At 51.3% G+C, this 21,774-nt stretch overlaps 3 protein-coding genes across 3 annotated transcripts; 1 reads left to right on the top strand and 2 right to left on the bottom strand.

The window, feature by feature from the left end:
- Positions 1–1,453: 1,453 nt before the first annotated feature.
- On the bottom strand, positions 1,454–3,905 carry EAH_00041630 (hypothetical protein; the record flags this gene model as incomplete). The annotated part of the gene is made up of 5 exons (XM_013391785.1): positions 1,454–1,992; positions 2,181–2,317; positions 2,748–2,907; positions 3,419–3,478; positions 3,797–3,905. 5 exons carry the CDS (start codon positions 3,903–3,905, stop codon positions 1,454–1,456), a joined length of 1,005 nt encoding a protein of 334 aa, XP_013247239.1.
- Positions 3,906–5,180: 1,275 nt separating this feature from the next.
- On the bottom strand, positions 5,181–7,583 carry EAH_00041620 (Poly(ADP-ribose) glycohydrolase, related; the record flags this gene model as incomplete). Its single annotated transcript, XM_013391784.1, has 6 exons — positions 5,181–5,457; positions 5,562–5,787; positions 6,034–6,184; positions 6,398–6,916; positions 7,018–7,151; positions 7,373–7,583. The coding sequence occupies 6 exons, from the start codon at positions 7,581–7,583 to the stop codon at positions 5,181–5,183; spliced, it is 1,518 nt and encodes a 505-aa protein (XP_013247238.1).
- A 7,653-nt stretch (positions 7,584–15,236) lies between these two features.
- Positions 15,237–16,918, top strand: EAH_00041610 (hypothetical protein; the record flags this gene model as incomplete). Its single annotated transcript, XM_013391783.1, has 3 exons — positions 15,237–15,378; positions 15,719–15,864; positions 16,808–16,918. 3 exons carry the CDS (start codon positions 15,237–15,239, stop codon positions 16,916–16,918), a joined length of 399 nt encoding a protein of 132 aa, XP_013247237.1.
- Between the last annotated feature and the right edge of the window lie 4,856 nt (positions 16,919–21,774).

The raw sequence follows: 21,774 nt of genomic DNA, 5'->3' as shown, positions 1-21,774 counted from the left end.
CCTGTCGTGCAACCCCTGGCTGTTTCTGCTGCCGCTCATTGTGCCCCCTGCTGTAAACCCTCTGCCTGAGGTCTTACCTCATTCACTGCTTTGGCTGCTGTTCGCATTAGCAGCCGCTTCCTCAGATGCATCGCAGCTGTCTTTTGATTCTGATGCTGGTCCTGCTGACCAGTAACACAGCGTTTTGCATGAGCAACTTGGGGAATTTTCGCTGCACGCCTCGCTTGTTGCATTCAATGTTTATGCGTCTGTTTACGCTTTTTTCCGTTTCTCTGCTGCTCTTTGTGTGTTCTTTCCCTAGTCAATTTGCATTTGCAGCCATTTCTCTTCGAGCAGCGGTATTTGTCGAAGGACGCAGATGCGTGCCATGGTGAATCTCAACCCCTAAACTCAGCCCCTGGGCCCTTGACCCTAGGCCCTGACCCCCAAACCCTAAACCCTAAACCCTTAACCCTAAACCCCTACGCCCTAAACCCTAAACCGTAAAAACCATAAATCCTAAACCCAAAGACTCTAAAAGCTGAAACAACTACTCTACGACGACACATGTTGTGCCCTCTAAAGTTACTGTTGTCCCAGCTAAGACGTTTAGGAGTTCCTCGTCTCCCTGCGGGTGGCCTATCGTTGGTGCATATAGAACACTGAACAGAAAAACGGCTGAATGAATGTCTGGTGAGTCTTCATTTGAGTTATTCAAAGCATTCCCGTCTCGGCAAAACAACGACCTCCCACAGACCGCCGAAAATTGTGAGGAGGGGCTAAGCGCCCCCCTCCGCTGCCTCTATCTGTCACGCGGTCACATGGATTGCAGCAGATATCGTCGCCCCCAGGGCCCTTAAAAGCTGCAACGACAATGGTTCTGCATCACCTGACCACCCCACCTGTCTCTAGCGGCCCTGCGCACAGCTGATTAAGGCCCACGGGCTGTTGGGGGGCTGAAGAGGTCTTTCCCGAGCTGCAGCATTTCTCGCTGTAATCCGTGCTGCAGCAAGGCAGCCCCACGCACAATCATCCCTAAGTCCCCTTGTCGAACTATTTTGCCACCGTCTTCGTCAGACACTTCCTTTTCCTCCCGAAGACAACAAAACAACAGCAAATGAGGACGCATGCCATCCACTCCGAAAGGTTCTGCTGCTGCAAGAGGTCTAATTAAACACAGCCCCAGAGGAGCTTCTTAAATGTGGATGGTAGCAAATGAGCTGTCGCTAGGCATATAATATATATATATATAGGCTAGCTGTATATAATATATATATATATATATATATATATATACAGGGAGCTTCATGCCGCACACCAGTCATGCTGGACTGGGCTGCAGCACCTGCCAACACACGCCGCCTTGTGACTCATATTCAGCAGAGCGCCTGGCACTCCCTGCCCTTAGGGCGTCACCCCGACTCGGATAAGATAAGGGCTTAACGCTGATGCTTCAGGAGTTGGTGGCTGTGGGTCAAACTTTAGTGGGTCGCTGCGACCTCAACGTAACACCGGACCATACCTGGCCAAATTGTAGCGTAGAGCAGCTGCAGCTGCTGCACCCGCCGCAGCCGCTATAGCTGCTGGAGCTGATGCCGCATTCATAAGTTGAGTAGCAGCCACTGAAGGAAGTCGGCAACCCCACGGCTGCTGGGCCAGCGGCGTCCGGATTGGCTTCCACCCCTCTGTTTGCCGGTGTTGCTGCTTTTGCTGCTGGCGTGATCCCGCCTGCAGCGGCAGCTGCAGCTCTCTTCGTTTCCTTTTTACGCGTCTTCAGCTCTTGCTCCCTCTGGTGTTCTTCTGGGAGTCGCTTGACCCTTTCAAATTCATCTTCCGCCTCCGCAGCCCTCCCTTCGGCTCCTGCGCCGCCCGCAAGGGCCCCGAATCCCCCTGACATTCCCTGAGCACCTCCTTCCTGCTGCTGCTGCTGTTTTACACGCACATTCGCTTTTGACTTTGGGTTTGGGGCTCCAACCCAGTCCCCATCGTCTGCCGCGCTGCCTACAGCTTGACCTTAACCCTAGCCAAGGGCACCCGATCTACACGCATACTCATTCTTGTGTACATACACCAGCGACGCAACAGCAGAGAGCAACGGCAGCAATACGTGCTGCAGCAAATAAAGAAGCCACGGCTCTCCAATAAAAAAGTAGTAGACATAGAGAAGAAACTCCCTGAAGACACAAATGAGCTGCACATACACCTGGGGGCAGCCCGGCATGCAAACAAACGCAGAAAAGAATACCCGCCGAGAAGCTGGTTGTGGTTGCGGCCCCTAATATGATCCAAATAGGCCTGTGAGTCCTTGCAGAAACACTCGCAAATGTCGCACCAGAACCTGCAAGCAGCGCCAACACAACAATGCTGCGGACTCTGTAGCTGCTGCTATTCCTGCTGCTGCACTTGCTGCTGCTCTAGCTGCAGGAAGCATAATGCGCAGTCACTTCAATAAACAACACAGCCGCAGCAGCAGCATGGTCACCAACGGTAGCAGCAGCAGCAGCAGCAGCAGCGAGACGGCTTGTAGCAGTAGGATGAGCGCAAGTATGGCGATATTAACAGCAGCACAAACAAGTTCACGAGCTTGAGCCTCATCAGCGGCAATGGCAGCAGCAAAAGGAGTACAACTCAGGTAATACTGAACGGCAGCAGCAAGAAGCCAAACAGTCTAGCACTGACACGCTCCAGCCAGCAACAACAAAGGCAGCAAGAGCTCCCGCGGCAACAAGCGCAGCAACAGCAGCAGAAGGAGCAGCAGCAGAACGTACCCGCGCTGCTGCATCCTGGGGGTCTGCAGGGTGACCATTTTCGTGCGGCTGACTTCTCTCTCGAAGTCGAGTTTAAATGTGCGCTGCTGCAGCTGCTGCCGGTAGCCGTACGGCGGCAGCGGCGGCGATTTGGGCTTCTCTCTGGGTTTTGGTAGCACGCCTAGAAGAGATTTAACTCCCAGCAACGAAGCTTTTTCCTTCGCTTTCTCTTCGTAGTAGTCCTTGTCCCACACCTGCACCAGATGTAGCAGCACCAGCAGCAGGTTCAGCGCAGCTCAGTGCGTCCCGTGCTGCTGCAGAAGCAGCAACTGCTGTAGCAGCGGTAACACCTGCAAATGGGGAGGTAAACTCAAGCGGCAAGTATTGCTGGGAAAGCAGTAGCAAACGCTGCAGCACCTGCTGCAGCAAGCGATACGCGCAACAGTACATCAGGCAACGGAAAACAAAAAACAGCAGCAACAGCAGCATCAGCAAGCATGAATGCAACCAACCACCAGCACTCCCCAGAGCAGCCCCAACTGCCGACACCCGCTGCTGCTTCTCTTGCAGCTATTGCTGCTGCTGCTTCTCCCGCCGCTACTGCTGCTGCTGCTGCTGCTTCTGCTGCTCTTGTTGTGCACGTGGTTGGCTCCCCGAGCTGCGTCCTAAGTTGTCCGTTGCTTTTTGGGTACCCAGGCGGTCAGGCTCAGGTTTCTGACAGGGGTGCTGCTGCTCCGCTGATGCTGCTTGACCTGCGGCAGCACTATGGGACACCCAATCCCTCCGTGATGACAGCCACAAGCTGTGGGGCTGCAGCAATGCCATCTGTGGCAATCATTGGCTAAAGCCTAAACCCTGAAACCCTAAACCCTAAAACCCAAAACCCTAAAACCCCTCAGCCCTAAACCCTAAACCTTAAACCCCTACACCCTAAAAGCCTAAAACCTAAAACCCTAAAACCCTAAAACCCTAAACCCCTAAATCCTAAACCATAAAGCCCTAAACCCTAAACCCTAAACCCTAAATCATATACCCAAAAAGCCGAAACCCTGAACACCAAACCGTATTACCTACGCGCTCGTCCCTGAATGTCTGCAGAAACCCAGAACATTGGGGGGAAACATGAGATGCTTCGTCCGCACAAGCGGCTGACTCGTGTTGGGCCTCGCTAGATGCCATTTGGCCTGTCTCGCATGCTCGGGTCGCACATGTTGTCGCCTAAGGCGCGTTTGACCCATACGCGTGAGCAAGTTTATTTCTTCACTCGTAGTTCCAAACTATCATACTGCCGCGTGCTGCCTTTCCTGGATGCTAACCCCAGGTGGCCGGGGGCCCAAAGACGCACAAACAGATGCCATCGAGAATTTGACCTGAAAAAAACTAGGGATTGGCATGAGTAGTATCTGCTTTCATCCATTCTTCTACTTGAAGAATGAAGGCGGAAGTATCTCCACAGCAGCAAAATCCGTATAAAAGAACAAAGAGATTCAGGGCCATTCCAGCAGGCTAAAGGAATAAACCGAGCATTCCTGGTGGACGATTCTGATTTCCACACCGTCCTGCGGATGATACATGGATTCCAGATCGTCGCTCTACTGCGACACTAGGGTGCACTGCCGCGCAAGGAAGAATGAATATCTATTTGTGGGAGATTCTGTATTCACCGTTTTCAATAGAATGCCCCAACGGGCGCAGTTGTGATGCAACGCAGGCTGTATAGAGGCTAGGGAGGGCAATAATCCTGTGTGCAAAGGAGGAAATGAATGTTACAACAACGCTACTGTTTGTCAATAAACTGATTAAAGATGGTTGACGCAAGGTCATTCTGCGCATGAGGGGAAGTACTTCCCATCGGCAAGCAAAACCGGGAATTCCTGCTCAGTGCTGTTAGGGAAACACGCAGGCCCTCTGTCAAGGCATGCTCTGGCAAGCACCGGTATCCGAAGGATTACGCTAAGCTTGGTACGCCGTATCTGGAGAAGACGCAAGGGCAACGCGGGAATACTGGCACTGCGCTACCTTTGTAATCGCGCTTGGCCGTGATGCGCGGAGTCAAGAAGTGCTTGGATCGGGAAAATATATACGAGTGAAAGAATATCTTCGACATTTGGGCATGCTGCAAAATCTATGAATTACCACCCCTTGGACACCAGCTAACTTCCCAACCAACTGCTGCAGTTGTAGAGCTTTGTCTCTGCAAAGATGCTACAAGCTCGAGTACGTGCCGGTTGTGCCCTTGCCACAGTGGTTTCGAAACTGCCCACACCCCGCTGCTTGGCAGCGAGGGTTCAACTCAACTGGTCCCGGTTTTTGCACGCACCCATCTTAGAATGGAATTCTAAGCACTTCACTACAACGGCCTGTCCACGCTAGAGGCGAAAAGGTCAACGGCCCGTATGGCTGGCTGTATCTACGTTCAACTTTCCTTATTCAGCGCTTGACAAAAGACATGCATCAATGTGACGTCGTTGGTTCTAGCTTTAGCAGAGAATCCCAGAGGCTCCATTCGCGGCTAGGTCTCCCCCCAGTCTGCTCAATACACCGTACGATCGCGTCGAAGAGATCCTTAGTGGTAGGGAATCTCTTGCCAATTTCCGACAGCTTTTTCTCCATGCCTGCCAATCTCTTGTCATTGAATCCCATGAAGTACATATCTCGCCCACAACCACTTGAGGAAATCCACTGCAGTAAAGTCTTTAATTGGGTGTTACCGCCAAATATTTCACATCCCCTGCGCAAGCAATGCATACGTCCTTCACCCCACCTACACAAAACAAAAAGTTTGAAGTGTCTGTCATAAAAATTATACAGGCGAAGTGGGATGGAATTGCTCACCATTTGCCAGTCGCAACCCCAGCTCTTGTCCCAGGAAGTGTATCTTCAAATGGATCCCCCTGAAAGCCAAGGGCTGCCTTGAGGATCTCTCGTTTTAAATTCTTAGTGGTGTATTGCCTTTGCCTGTCATGCTTAAGCTCAAGGGCATCTATAGCGACTACAGTTGTCTCCCGCCGTCCCATGTGGTCCACGGGAGTTCGGCCGTGGACGCTCCAGTGGCAGCCCTCTGGAACTTCAGGAGCAAACACCCTAAAGGTACGTTCGTAACCTGCTCACATTGTGACGAATGAAAACACTTTACGCATTGAGAAAGCATATACGGCCAAAGCAGGATTTCAAAGAAAATATCATGGTACTGAATTTGACGCATCAGCCCTGAAGAATCACTATCCCCCACTTGTAGGTACTGTAGCTGCCTGTTAGTGTGTTATGCGTAGATTATCACCTGTATACAGCACGAAACTCTCAGCACCCTTAATAACAATTGCCTCATGATCCTTAAGGGCGGCCGTGATCAGCATAACTGCGAGCATCTCGGGCCTCAGCGTGAAAAGCAGTTCTTCCTGGGCCACGTGGTCCCTAAACATGGCCAGGCCCCCAACAAACTGATCTGCAAAGTCTACCTAAGAAGCAAAATGCACACAACAATCATACGTAAACAGACGCAACTGCGTGTTGCGTGTATGTTTTTGTATCAGCATGCATTACATAATCATGTATACCTAAACAGACACATGAGACCAACTAGCGGTGATTAGATGGACGCATTTTGCAGATAGCCTTCCGTTATAAACGACGCCATATGCTATATCACAATGCATACGGCTGAGACGCACTTGCAAATTTCCATCACTCTTCGTAATATCCCCATCTAGTTGGACCACCAATTTTGTGAGGGGAATTGGCTGAGTAATCATTTCATCAACATCGACCTTGTCTCGAGACACCTGTTCTCCCTTGGGCCCCGTGAACGTGGTGGGCTCCGGAGTGTGCAAGTAAAAGCTGATCTTTTCGTCAACTGGAGCAATGTCTAGCGTCCGTCCTTCTTGACACAAACAGGTGGAGGGGCACTTCGCCTCTGAGAAGTCATTTCGCTCGAGCATCTGCATCCAGCAGCTGCCCATCCGCTTATGCATGGCGCCAAAGTAAGCCAGAAGAGCTTGGAACTTTGGCGCCCGCTCAAAGAAGCCCCGGTGATGCATGTCCAGCGCATTGAGACGCAAATTGCCCCAATCACTCAACAAATCCCGCTGCCCATGAGGAATTATCCCGAAGAAACTCGCAGACAGCAAAGCATAAACTTGAATTCGCCGCAGATGCGTCGCGGAATTCGACGGCGACAGATGAGGCAGTCCCTGACGCCACCCACACACAACGAGCACTGAATGGCAGCAATCCGAATCAAAATATCAGTGCAATTCACACCTACCTCCCCCCACTGGAACAAAATCCTTACCTGTGGGAAGAGATCGCGTAGATGCCGAGCAACACTCGCCATGAATGGCAATGTCTCCGTAAGGAATTCTGGGTTTTGCTCCAAATGTGCAGCTAGTGGCCTGGCCCGTAATGCTCCCCCGCCACGGTGGTTCCCTTAGTAAACACCAGAAAAAACAGTTCACTTCAGTGCAGAGACTCATGTGAGACACATATGGCATCATCTAACTTCCAGTATAGACAAAAACAGGGCCAGAGGTTTATGGGGAAGTCACGTTGAGGCCTCTCACAAGAAACAGGCAATGGATGTCATGCGCGATTGCAGGAGCTAGCTGGCAACGTAGTGGTCTGATGCCGCGTGGCCAGAATGCGATTACCTGCAGCTTGAAGTAGGGATCTCATGAGTTCTTCGATATCCGATGCGGCAGAAGGGACAGAACCGTCCTCGAGGCTTTTGAGGATGCGTTCGACTTGCATCTGGTCGTATTCATCTTCAGGAAAAAGGACTGCTGAGGGGCCGCCTGTGCGGCGCCGTGAGCGTACCTGAGAGCCGCCCACAGCGTCCACAAATGGTGCCAATACTGCCATCATAAAAAGCCAGCTAAACCTCAACGACGTGGACAATGAGCTAGGGGTTTTGCGTTGATTCTTGCAAAAGCCGTTACTATTTGCACAATTTGCATTAGAACCACCGTCAGTTGCGTCCCTCCCTCCGTTGGTCCCGTTCTCCGCAGGGTAACGGTCATCGAGCATAAAAGTGCAATAATGTCAATACGAAACAAGGCCACGGCATTGTCTGTTCTCCTTCGCGGATAGCCCATTCCCATGTGAGGGCATTCGCATTCGCAACATATCTCGCTAAGGAAATATGCTTACTTCCTGGGGCGAGCACAGCATGTTATTGCAACAGAAGAAAAAATAGTCACACTTCACAAGGAGATGCGCGCATGAAATGCATCCCCATTTGGCGTGAGTAGCCCGCATTTCTACAAGCTCTGCGCAAGGAAGTTGTTCGCGAAACTTGATCCCCCCATGCTGGTTGCTAGCGGCAGCACGGCATAGCTGGTTCATTTCGGTGTCAGCTTTGGGTCGTTCTTTGCTTAAAGGCTGACAACATGCGAAGCATCTCCAACGTAAGAGAAACGGCATACACGCGCAAAGCATTGGACCATTTTACGACGCGAGTCGGGCTTTTGCCCGTGCATGCTACGAAACCTTTGCACCGAGAAGTGCACATCGACCAGTTACGAACGGCACAATCATCAACTGCATTTGCTCGAGAACCAATCATTCTATTGTCATGTGAACGACTTTTTCGCTCCACTTCGACTAGGCGGCAAATGCCAAGTCGCTGCACATTTGTATTCAGAGCAACGCCTCCACTCCTCAGCTCGATCGCCTGCATATGACACCACTGTCGCAGAGCAATGCACGTTGCAGTTTATGTTGGAGAGACTGAGTCATTGAGGCTCTACGACCTCTACGTGAACTTGGTGCTTCACCCGCCTGCTGAATGAAGCTTCACAGTATCTAGCATATACAGCCCATAGTCCTCCTCACCTGACAAGTGGACAGCAGAAAAGCGCACCTCCTGCTGCACGTCGACCTCAAGCTGAAAGCTACTCCTTGCACTATATTGCCAGGATAACGATGTGCCACTCGCCCGGTAAAATGCAGCACCGCTAATGGCGGAGCAAACGTCCTCACTCAGACAGGCAAAAACCCTTAACAACGCATTATGTACTCTAGTCCAGCTGAGGGCGACTAAGAAATGCTGGACCAGCAGCCACGCCAAACATTCTCAGGAGATTCCCTTGCGTTTGATGAGATACTGACCTAATCTACCCCAGGGTAGAATGCTTAAGTGGCTGCCAATGCAGTCATCAATGGGACACTGATATTTCATGGACCCTCCTTCTTTCAAACCAGCTGGCCGTCATTTGCCTTTACGGTGCATCAATCTCTCGTCGTGTGAACACATATTCTGTAGAGTATGTCTCTATGCAAACACAAACTTGACCTTGGTTTCTCTATTTCTCAAACTCTTCCTATTGCGTGATATTCGTAACACCAGATCAGCAGCCCGGTGAAAGGAAGACAAACGAGCGCTTTTAGCCAGTCCCACAATTGCCAGCCCACGTCCAGATAACCCCGACTGGTTCTTTCGCTAGCAAAAGGCCGGTTACGTATCGCATATCCTGTATGTTTTACCACAGAACCAGGTGTGCCCCCGATGCGCTTTCCTTGACTCTAGCCCTCCTTTTCAACATCTTCTTTAGCGTGTTCCCTCACGAAGTCTCCGAGCTGATGATTCAAAAACTGCTCCTCGATGCGTCAATCTTGGTTCGCGAATCCGCCTCGAAAGGCCTAACCAAGCAACTAGCAAGCTTAACCTTTTCATTACCTCTCGCCAGACTGTTGCAAAACCTACACGCATTGTTGCCATGGAACTATCGGTGTAGCCCCAGAAAAAGACGCGGATAATTGAACCTGCGACATTGAAGAAAACATCCGACAGGCTGGGAGTAACTGTGAACTGTGTCTTGCAGCTGCACATCAAGGAGGGATGCCGCTATGAAACCACTCCTGCGGTGTCACAAAGCCAAAACACCGTGTAGACGGTCCCAATAAGAATGCTTGGCTGCGCTAGTTTCGCCTCTTCGAAGGACTGCCTGAAACGTTCGCCTATTCCAATGTACGATTCGCGTGGTTTGGTGACGGAAGGCACGCTTCGCCAATTTGTACAGGAGGGCCGGTGCCGCTAGGAGTGGATGGACTTCTAGACGATCTCCATGCATCGGGCGCTCTAGCAAGACAGCGTCAAACACGATCTTTGGCGAGAGAATTCGACTTCAACCGTCAAAAGAAAGTCTAAAGGAAACACTTTCCATTCGTGAAGACCGCTGGATGGTCGAAAGCGGGCACGACGTCAAAATCAATATCATTACCCAAGCCTTGAGTCTCAATACAAAGAACAAACTCCGGTTAGTAGACTCGCACAAAGGTCTGAACGTAAAGCTCCGAGCATCCACGTGATAAGTACCAATGCAAACGAACTGTATTTTTGCCTTGGTGCCCATCCTCTCGCATGGAATAGACGCAGTAAAGAGGCAGACGGAAGCGAAACAGGACACCCGTCGCCTGACATACACCTAGAAACCCTTTCTTGAAATGCATTTGCCTTTCCTGGAGTATTGGTCGTACGATACAGCACCTGCTGAGAACTCCCTACCGTCACTTACGCGAAGTCTAACATCATGCACCAGCAATATCGGCCTACGTCAACCAAAGACGGTAACCATTGGATACTGTATTTGCTTCCAGGGCTGGAACTCACTTACCTTTCAGGCTGTTGACTCAACAGTTTCCTGTTACAGATATTTTCCCTACTGCATGCACGTCTCATAGGCGCCTAGAGCGAACCTGGCACACAAGTGCGGGAACTAACTTGAAACCATGGATCACAAGAAAGGACTTTACCTGCGTCCCCTTGCAACATCTGGGCTGCCGACTTATTCGCACGCATACGCGAATTCCGTATGCCCCTACACTTCCCCGGTGTCCACCGTGTCCTGAGAGGAATACCGTGCTTATGTTGGCCAAGGCATACTCCGCATGGATTTGAACTTCCTTCTGCAGCTCTCCGCTTATTCACTCCAAAGTTGCTTGCCTTCATGTTGGAATGCAGGCCCTTGAAGCATTGAAGAGCCCACGACACCACAGCAACGGTGACCAACAGAACGCCAACTCCTAAGAGCGCCGATCTCGCGTATTCCCCTCTATGTCTCTGTGGAAAGGCCATATGACCTGGTGCAAGGACTTCATTGTGCTGGTAAATGGCCTCAGAGGTGGGAATAGGAGCGGCCGGTACTCCAGCGCCGTCAGTCACCGCCGCTCGAAGTGCCACAGATACTACAAAAAGGGGAAAGAACCAACGCATTTCGCAGGCCAAACGGGGTTGTTATTGCGATGCGCGGAGGAATAAGACAGTGACACCAAAATTTCAACGCAAACACGGAAAGGGCGGTCCTTATGTACTGCTCGGTCACCTCAGGCCGCAGCCTTGGCGTGCGTGTAAAATTCGTATGGCCTGCAGAAATGCAACGCCTTCTTGCTCAGAAGATATAAATATCATACGTAATTCGTTAGCAGTCGATAATATACTCAACGTATTTCGTTAAACTATGGGCCATACCGTGGTGCATTCTGCGCAGCCACCTGCCCGTTGAGGTACTGGAAGGTATGGAAGGCGATCGGCCGATGGGTGCGGGCGCGGGTGCGTACGCTTGGTCAATCGCCGCCAGCCATATACAAGTAGAACTATAACCCAGCTAAAGGGTAAACCACACAAACCTTTCTTGAATATCCATTCTGCTTGACTAGTTGTTCGTGTCCTTGGATAATTTGCGTCTCCCTGACGTAGGCTCCGCCCGTGCAACGAGTGCCCTCGTCCAAAGGAGAGGGCCATCGTGAGATGAAATATAGTCAAGAGACTTATGTTGAGAGCCTCCCGGAAAGCAGCTGATCTCACCCCACAGTCTCCATTCGACCTGGGCCTAGCGGCGCAAGGTCCTGGGGTACTGAGCTGGGAGTTGGGCTATGAAGATTTGCAGCACACTTTGTTGTGATTCCTGTTGCAAGGGAATCCCACATGTAAACATGATCGAGCCCCCTTGACTGCGCTCTCTAACACTGTGGACAATATTTGAACACTTACTTGGCCTTCAGTAGCCAGCATGCACTCAAGCGGAAGAGCAACGTGCCATCTTCAAGCTGCACGTTGCACTCGCCCCTCCCTCTCCACGGAGAAGCCCGCCGTCGCGTGCCTGGTGGCACCCTAAGACATGGGTGGAAGGAGGAGAGGGCCATACTTGCCGCTGCTACGTGCGTTGCTGCTGCTGCTACGGCGGCTCTTCCCGGCGCATATCTGGCTGCTGCACCTTCTGTTTGCTGTTGCATACCCAGCTGCTCCATCTCTAGCTGCTGCACGGCCTAACATTGGAATCACAAACGACAAACGACACAGTCAGCACTTTCTGCTTCTCCTGAAGTATAGAGAATGGAACAATCCCCATGGTGTTCCTGCAGCCAATCGAAGAAGCTGGCCAGTGCTGCACTTGACTCTGAATCATAATGAGCACCCAGAGAAACTGCAGCAAGGTTTGTTGGTCATCAATGCCGATTGGCTGCTGGTCGAAAAGCGATGCACCTTTGGTGGTAAGGTGCATGGCACCTTTGGTGGTAAGGTGTATGCAACACATTGTCAGATTTCGCTAAACTTCAAAGAATCGGAAGATTCTGCATTTTGCGTGAGACTAGAAGATGGCTGGCAATGGTTGTACTAAAGCTAGCCATATTCTTTGGCGTGATATTGCAGTTTTTTGGTGGGAGCGGGTCTGCAGCTACTTTGAAGCTGGAGCTGAAGGCACTAGGTGGACGGTTTGTCTCTGCAGGTCCTTGGCGCCTCAAACTGATGAATGTACTATTTTGGGGAGCTGTATCTTCCTCAAACGCGTTTCTACGTTTCTGTATACAGTGTTGACAAGGCACAGAAACATACACAAGCAGGCCTTGGGGAGCTATGTTTTACACATGCTGCTTTGTGAGAGGGTGGATGACCTTGAAACTGGCGCCTGAAGCCCCTGTGCAGTGACACGTCTACTGTCACAGTATGGTGGTTTTCTTTCTAACCTGCAGCCTGTGCAGCTGCAGGACGCTATTGATGCAGTGCTGAAGGCGATACCGCAGTACTCTATGGCATTGTCGCTGGCCTTGTTGCCCGTAGAGGTCTTAGAAGCATGACGAAAGAGCCCTTTGCACACTTCTACAGGGTTTCGTTTTAGCCCTAGTGAAGGTTGACCTGCCAACAACAACTATACATCCTTTGCTGGGCAGGATGGACTCGAGAAAATGCTGCTGTAAATTTAAATCGTTGCGTTTCTTGTTAAAATTGAGTTCTGGTGGCAGGCATACCTCTCCAATGCGCCTTCAACTATTTGGGAGTGGGGCGCATTGCATTCATCGTTGGCTTTGTGTCTACAGCTCTGCAGTGTAAGCGCTGGCGCATCTGGGCATGCATCTTGCTTGCATCCCACAACGCCTTTCCGGATGAGGGGTTAAGATGAGCTGCATTAGAGGTGACGACAACAATCGGTTTCCCTTTCTTGCTCATGGACGAATAATTCCAAGTTGCAGAGCCCTTGGCACCGACTGCGCCGAAATGCGCTCACCCCTTGCGTTGTATCTATCTGAGATGTGCGTCATTTGCCTCCCAAAACTCCGTTTCGGGCAATCATAGAAACGGCCGCTTCCTCTCTGTTTTCCTTTGCTTTTCATAGCAACGGGGGTCCGGCTGCGCCTTGGGGACCGCATAGAGCCTCAGTTCACAGGGTTGGCCAAGGGCAAACACGGATCACGGGAAGACGGGTGCTTCAGTAGAGTTTGCACTACCAGTGTCAGCACGATTGGGGGAGCTCGGATGCACAATTACTTGACGGGAGTCTTGCCTCCCACGTCGCCAGCGCCTCTCGGCGGCTGTCGTTTCTACCTGAGTGTAGAGGGGCGCTTTGCTTTCAAGCCTTCCTCGCCAATCATGAAACGAAAGCTAAGGTAGATTTTTCTGTCTGTGTCTGGCTTTGTCTGTTCCACTGTTCCTTCGCCTTGTCTACTCCTCTATGTGTTTGGCTTTCCGTCGTCAGCACTTTTCCCCTCTGCCCTGTGCCTCTTTCTTTTGTACAACGTTGGTTTTGTCCGCCTTCACGACCTTCTGTGCCTCCATAGTCCCGTTGCCCCATTTGCGTGCTGGCAGAAAGTGAAATGAGGCAACGTGCACCATCTCCTCGGCAAATGACGAACAGTCCTGACACAGGCACAAGGTCCAATGCCCTATCTATGAACCAGCGAAACGTCAGTAAAGCCTTTCATGGGCATCCAACTCATGACGCAGACCGAGCTAAAGTGGAACCAACGCAAAATACAGTCACTCTGCCTGCATAACTTGACGCAGCACAAACAGACGGTGCAACACAGATAGCAACCGCGCACGGAAACAAAGGGGCAACCTCTACCAACAACAAACAAAGGTATGGGGACAAGTGGAACGAAGGCGATAATGGGGCGAAGACAGGAAAAAGCATCGACAAACACTGACGTATGAATGAAACCAGGAGACCAAAAATGAAGTGTACAAAAGGAGAAGCACGACGCAGACGAGACCGACGAACACGGGAGACAGACTGGGCCAGGCAAAGACCAAACAATGCAAGCAGCGCCAAAAAACAAAAAACAAACGAACTGCAGAGGCATCTACAACCCCTCGATTGGTTGAGGCGCTGGCGGCGGATGCGGAAAATGCAGAACTATACCCTAAGAAAAGATAACAGCTCTATCCGAAGAGCTTGTTTGCCCCTTGGCACTCTGTAGTAGTCGCAACCGTACAGATATCTAACTCCTCAGCGATCTGCGGAAGTCACACTGCTCGTATAACCGGAAACAGCACTACTAAGTGCTTGAAATTTAGGGTTTCGCACTCCAGCAATCCGACGAAAGCGAAGAAGAGCAACGCAAAAGCAGAGCGCAGCTGGCTTGGGAGTATGCATGCAAGTGTGTTGCGCATACTGTGCACAACTGTCATATGGATGCATGAAGCCGGATGTTCACACGTGTTGGGGAACAAATGCGTGGACAGATGAAAATAGGCAAGGGTAGTGTGCATGCGGCTGTAGAGACGTTTATCGAGGGATTGCGTGACAAATCAACGGGGGGATATTATTAAGGTGTGTCTCCACGACCAGACGGACAAACAATACCACCCAACCGGTTCCCAAGCCAGTAGGGGCTGACCGTTTAGGTAGAACACAAAATCAGAAGCCCAGCACCAGCTAGAGCCGTAGTTGGTATTGGAAGCAGGTTAAACTGCTCGCGGCGCCATTTGAATGCAATCTGCACGTGCCTTTTGCTGAGGAAGATTCGCTGCGTTAACGTTCGAATAAAATGCAGATATCTTGCACCGAATAAGACAGGGAATCCCCGCACAATGCAACAACAACAGCAGAAACACACACGACGCAGTTGCATCCTGCTGCTTCGGCTGCTAGCAAGATACCCTTGGCCAGCCGAAGCAGCAGCGGAGGCGGCAGCAGCAGATTCAGCGAAAGCAAAAGAACCAGGTTGCAGACGTCCACCAAACCGCTTCCACCAGTCCCTGTTCGTTGCCGACAAGGATGCATCAGCTGTGAGGAAATGATAGCGTCCAAGTGTTTCCAGCATAGCAGGCGGCCTCAGCAACTGCTGCAGCTGCTGGCACACTTAAGCGGTGGCAGCAGCAGCAGCACCAATAGCAGTCGGCGCCCGGAGACGTATGACGTCTGCAGTTCATGCCACGGTACCGATTCTGTTCCTACTGCCTTTGCAGATGCTCTTGCAAATGCTGCAGCTGCTGCAGCTGCTGTAGTAGCTGCAGCTGGCCACAGAGCCATAGCAGGAGTAGCTCCTGCCTCGACTGGGCAGCCTCCTCATCGACAGCATTTTCTTGCCTCTTTAGCTGATGCCGTTGGTTTTTGCCAGTCTCCCCCCTATGGTCCTCCTCACTGCTCATTCACTCCACCCGCTGTTTTTTGTATTCATGTGAAGCAAGATTCAATAGCCGCTCCGGACACTGCCTTCTTCCCCCGCTGCTGTAGGTGCTGCTGTGCAGCATTGCTTTGCTTTTGCTGCTTTGACAGATCAATATGCGTGCAATCAGCACGAAAGCCTCCGTGGAGCCACTAATTCCGCCAGGCTGGGTAGCATCAATCCTGCTGAGGCTGCTGCTTCGGTTGCTGCTGCACAGGCGCAATATCTCCCCTTTCGTTACAAACGTGCGCTCGCGGTCTGTGAAAGCAAGCAAGAGGCACACAATCAAAAGCAACGGCGGCAACAACTGGTCTGCGGCAATACAATAAATACGGGGAGCCCTATCCGTGCAGAAACGGATTGGGCCACTCCACGCACAATTGTTGCTGTTGGCCTGTGCTTATGCCTCCCTCTGCCTGATTGTTTTTCTGTACCTCTGCGGCTCTTTGCAGTTTTGTAACTTTTGTTAATTTATTCGCAACCAACTATATATGTGTATCACTGCTTTTGCGCCGTTACCCTGCTCGTCGGTGTTCGCTCGTTGGTACGCCTGCTGCTGTTGCTGCTTTGCATATCATCATCCAGGACTATGGTTCTTGCAGCATCCTGCAGCAGACGCTGCACCAGGCGCAGCGCTGGCTGCTGTTGCTGTTTGCGTTCGTGCTGCTGACGAAGACCTATAGAACTAGCCTGCTAGGCTGGTCTGGCTAGAGCTGGGTGGGATGGCTGCGCATGCGTTGGCATGGCCGAACTTGGGACCTTTGGTGGCGCTACAGTGCGAGACGCGTTTTGCTTATCTGCTGCTGCTGCAGTTGCTCTACCAGGTGCAGCAGGGCGTTTTGCTGGAGTTTTAAATAGTTAAAAAGGGACAGAGAGGCGTCGCCAACAGCACTGTGGGCGCATTTCCATGTTTCGCCAGGCCAAAGCCCCAGCTGCTGCTGCTGCTGCCCACTAGCAACAGCTCCAGTCCAAAAAGTCACAGCAGAGAATACAGTAGGGAGATGGGGTGACGATGCATCTCAAGAATATTCGGGCTGGGTAACAGCGGTGCTGTTGCAGCATTCCCTGGTGCGGCGTCTGGTGGTACTGCTTCTGGCGTTGCTACACTTTCTCTCACTGGGCAAAGCGACAAAGGGATAGGGGCTTACCCAATGCAAGCACGCTGAGGAGGTGCCGGTGCCCTTCAGTATGTGTGCTAGGGGCTGGAGATAGACTGGAACACCTACGATACTGGTAGGCCTTCAGATGCAGCGGCAGCACACACCCACGCAGCGGCAGCAACAGCAGCAACAGCTGGGCCCACGGGATAACTGTTCTTTGCTAAACTCTAGTCTTTCCTTCGTCTCTTAGTAGTGTTATTGACTTCAATCGTTCCCTCCTATTCCAGCGCCAACAGCTGATACTATCCGCGCTGCTGCTGCTTCGGCTAGCTGACGAGGAGCGTTCCTCGTTTCCTCTGAGGCACGACTTTTGGCAGCATCATACGCGCCCCACGTACGCAACTAGCACACGACCATCTTGCTGCTGCTGCTCATGCTGCTGCTGTTGCAACTGTTCATGGTGCTGCTGTTCACAATGCTAATGCTGTTGCTGCCAATGATGCTGCCAGGCATGACCCAATGGTGAAGGCTACAAGTGAAGTTGCATACGACGCTGCTGATACTGATGCTGATACATTAGTGTTGCCGTTGCTGCTGGTTATGAAACATGGCCAATGCTGCAATGCTACATGCAGAACGTCCCTGCCATAGTTTGGGAAAAGCAGTTCTCGAAAGGCCTTCAAGAGCGGCGGGATTTGGGGCATCTGCTACAGCATCCTGGTCACACAGCTGCTGCTGCTACGCTGCCGCTGAGTCAGCAACCTGAACATACGGAAGATTGGTGAAGAGATGAGCTTTAAGAGGTGCGCAGGGCGAATGGTGGTTCTACTGCTGGTGCTGGTGCTTACGCTGTTGCTGCTGTTCAGCCGAGGTTGTGCTGCTGCCATCGTGTGCCTGTTGCTGCTGTCCTCGTCAGCGTCTAGGCTCTTGCATTTTGTGTTATGGGTGTTGCTACCCGAACTGCTGTTGCCGCTGCTTTTAGTGCCGCTGTTGCGGTTCTTATGCTGCTGTTGTAGCCGCTGCTGCTGGTGTCCTGTTGTGCTTGCTGGTCGTGCCACTTATCTTGCTGGTGTTTGCTCTTGGGCCTCTTTACTTGCTTCTGTCCCTCCGGCGGTCTCTATGGCTCCTACGGGTTGCCCAGTGTCGACCCTTGCTGCTGCTGCTGCACATTGCTGCTGTTGCTGCACATTGCTGCTGCTGCTGCACATTGCTGCTGCTGCTGCTGCACATTGATGCTGCTGCTGCACATCGCTGCCGCTGCTGCTTCACATTGGTGCTGCTGCTGCACATTGCTGCAACAGCTGCTGCACATTGCTGCTTCTGCTGCAGCTCCTGTGCGTGGGTACCTGGGTTGAGACTGGAGCTTCGTGCAGTTGTTTGTTATTGCTGCTAACGTGCTGAATCGAGGCTGCAGAGAGCATCGTTTGCGTCCCTGGTGCGAGGGTGCGCTCATGTCTCTACTCCTGCACCGGCACCTTAAGTGCTGCAAGAACTCCTTATGACAACTGGTCGCGACTTCAGCTATCTTGCAGAGCTTGTGCACACTCGCTAGTTAGCTTTTGAACTGCGACGCGGTTCAGCAACTACTGCTGTTGAACTGCACCGCAGTTCAAGGCTGTTGGCTGCTGCAAGCAACAAACGTGGAATCTACACCATAAACCCTCACCTCTAGACCCTTAAGCGCCCAACTACAACTCCGAATTGTAAACGCCTTATCTCTTATCACGGTAGCCATGACCCCGGATCCGTAAAACCCTTCCCCTAAGCCATAGGCCCACGACACTAAACCCTAATCCTTCAACCTGACACCCCCAACTGTAAATCTCTAAGGTCCACGAGCGTAAAGCCTGAAACCTCAAGCGGAAACCCTAAATAATAAACAATAAATCCTAGCCCTAAATCTCAGACCATTAAGAGTTCTGAAAGCAGAGTGCTAATTGTGAGATGCTGCATGGCTGTTCCCCCTAAAGGACTATAGTTTATAAAGCAACTTCACTGCAAGGCTTTTGTCGAGACTCGAGATTACTGACGGAAAACATTGGTTGAGCCTAAGCGTTTATTGCACGTTTGGAACTACGTGCTCATGTGCGAGGCTTCAGCAACTGCGTACGGAGTTGCTGTATCCTGTATATCTTAGGTTTGGCATGCTACAAACCTTTCTCTACGCTGTAGTAAATTCCTTTGACTGGGAATACGGAGAACATACTCACTGCAGATTGAATGCGTACGTCCAGTGGGCAAGCTGGCCGAAATGCAGCTACCGCGATACTCATGTGGGCATCTGTAATGCCTGTCCACCCTGGCGTGCTTCAATGCATGCTGAGGAAAGGCATGCGCTTCGTATGGTTACTGCTGCTTCTCCTTCACCTTGCTTGGCTGGCTGGAAGGTGATTTGCAGTCTTTTGCGAAAGGGTATGACTGGTTTTCGCGACTCAAAGGCTGCAGGAGGAGCCTATGCTCATTGGAGGGCAAATTGCGCAGACGATCACAAGAAGTACAAACGCCCAATCACCTCTGCTGCCGTAGTTTTCGTCAAATAAAAAACTTAGCCGTACTGGCACTATTAGGCAGAGCTGGCACAGCTTGCCGCGGTGCCTACGATGCCAAGAACAGGCAACACGTTCACACGAAAAGAGCGGGATCAGTTGGGGGTAATCTTCGCCACCTTTACACTATCTTTCAAGCCGTTAAAACAATCACTCAGGCGTAAAGTCACGTACATATCCAATGGACGAGTTTGCCAAGTACAAATGCCGGGGACATGTTCCTGGTTTTCATACTCAGCACTTTTCCCATGCGCTGCACAGCTACAGGAATTAAATCGGCCTTCGCCACAGGTTTTGTCAACTATACGTCTATGGTGTGGCAGGGAGTTTGCTATTAGGCGTCAATGACCAGCCCAGCGACTCTGCAGCGAGATTGTTTGCCTTTTATGCGGTTGTTAGTGATTGTGGGCTGTCAAATACGTGTAGGTGCACGAGGAGGAAAACATACGCATGTGGGTTCGATCAACACGATCTGAAGATGTAAATACCCGTGTCTATGGAGGGGTGCATGCCACCAGAATGGGTTCTGGACATCAGGCTATGGTTAGGGAAATAATAGGAATCGAGTGAGTGGGGATGTATACATTGCAACCCGAGTGAGCAGCTGAGGAAGTGTTTGGAAGTGATCGGCAAGTGGAGGCCCAACTGGTTCCATGAACTATCTTTATTGATATCATTAGCTGCCTGCACTACAGCCCACTCCGACCTGATGCTTGATTGTAACTGCCCTTTCCCAGTGTAGTTTCGTTCCGTACAAACGCTACGCGAGCGAAATTAGCTAGGGCCCCGAGCAAAGCAACTACTTCGATACAAGGCGTTGTCGCTATTCGTGCTGCCTTCTGCGTCACACCCATGAACAGCTATTTAGCTGGGCATCCAAACGCTGCCCTGAAAGAAAAGACAACTTTTGCACACAGCCTTGTGCCGACTGGCAACACCAATCAACTGCAAGAAACCTATGCGAAACACCACAACCACCAACACACAACTCACTAATGCATGTTTTAGCTCTTTGCAAACACCCTTCAAAGTACCCCGGATATCCAACGCTGGCCCCTATTTTGCATCACGAAAACCAAAGCAACAGTGGTTAGAACAGACTGGGCAAAACAAATATCATGAGGTTCGATGAAGTGCAGCATCTCCTGGCACACACACTACCCCATGAACGAACTTTGCCGCTCTCCGTATAATGTACGTTCTCAGATTCGACGTATCCAACTCCCGTCCCTTCTGCAGAACACGAACACAAATCATATTGCCAGTATGTTCAGAGATCGCGCAGTAGTGCTCGCAAGTCGAATCCCGTGAAACACCGGCCGTCAGCAGTGCATCAGTGGGGTCTGAAATACTGTATTGGCAAAATGTGCAGAAATGATTGGTGCGTCGACGCATTATTCCCGCACTTTGGTGAAACGTGCACCATTTGGGTGGTGCATGCCTGCTTTCTCCATACGTTATATTTTGGTCTTCGGATGGGCTTACTAGTAGAAAAATTTGAGGCCCATGGGACTCGCCGGTCTTCGGGCATTCCTAACGACGGAGACTTCGCATTAATTGCGTGCCATGTGGTCAGCCCAAAACTACGAAAACCCACATGCGCGTGCCACTGCAGACGTTTGCAGGAGCTTCACTGTTCAAAGAAGTGTTGTCGGTTTTGAGAGACACTTTATATATATATATATATTAGGTTTCTACAAATATATACGAAGCAGCTGGCAGGATCGAAGATCAAATGCCAGATCCAGACCCTGCTTTGACCCTATATACTGCATGTCTGCAACGGCAGTCGAACTGCAGCCCTCTCGCCGCTGCGGGAAGCCAGGACTCCACATCGATTTGTAGCTGCAAGGCGAACAGCTGTGCTGACTGGCACCACAGCACTGGCGTGCAACACACATTTCACCAAACGTTCGTCTGGGAGCCTGCGCAGACGTACTAAGGCATGTATCATACTAAGCCTCAAAGTAGTGTGGCAATGATATTGCTACAACCCAGCGTACAACATACAAGAATGCCTTTTGACTGCAGACTATCCGCTGAGATATTTTCACCTTACTGACTGTGCCATGCACGTGCATTGCCAAACTAACCCGTTCGGTAGGGGGCACACTCCTGAGTGAACCTATAACATCAACGCTGCACTGAGGACTTTACTTCTAGTCACGCTCCGTGGCTGATGTTGCAAAGCTAAACGGGCGTGAACGTAGCGTCTGGAAGCTTTGGCACAAACCAACTCCCGAAAAGGGTACACTACTACTGTTGGCAGGATAGCAGAAGCTCTAACAAACGAAAAACGTTTCGCGATTGCACGACACTGAATAGCCTACTCTCTGATCGGAACTCCCGAATCCAGAAAGGCACAATGACCATCAGCGCCAACTGCAATAGTACACAGCGTCAACGACTCCACGAAACCAAAGCTTCGCCGGCCCTTCGCGATGCGGTGAAGGGGCGTTGCTTGCTGCGCCATGGCACTGTAAAACACTAGAGCCAGCCCCGCTACATCCGGTTCTTTGT

The sequence above is a fragment of the Eimeria acervulina genome, genomic scaffold (assembly GCF_000499425.1).
Source record: "Eimeria acervulina Houghton genomic scaffold, Eah_scaff529, whole genome shotgun sequence".
Classification (NCBI taxonomy): Eukaryota; Apicomplexa; class Conoidasida; order Eucoccidiorida; family Eimeriidae; genus Eimeria; species Eimeria acervulina.
This window is presented reverse-complemented; position numbering and strand designations above follow the sequence as displayed.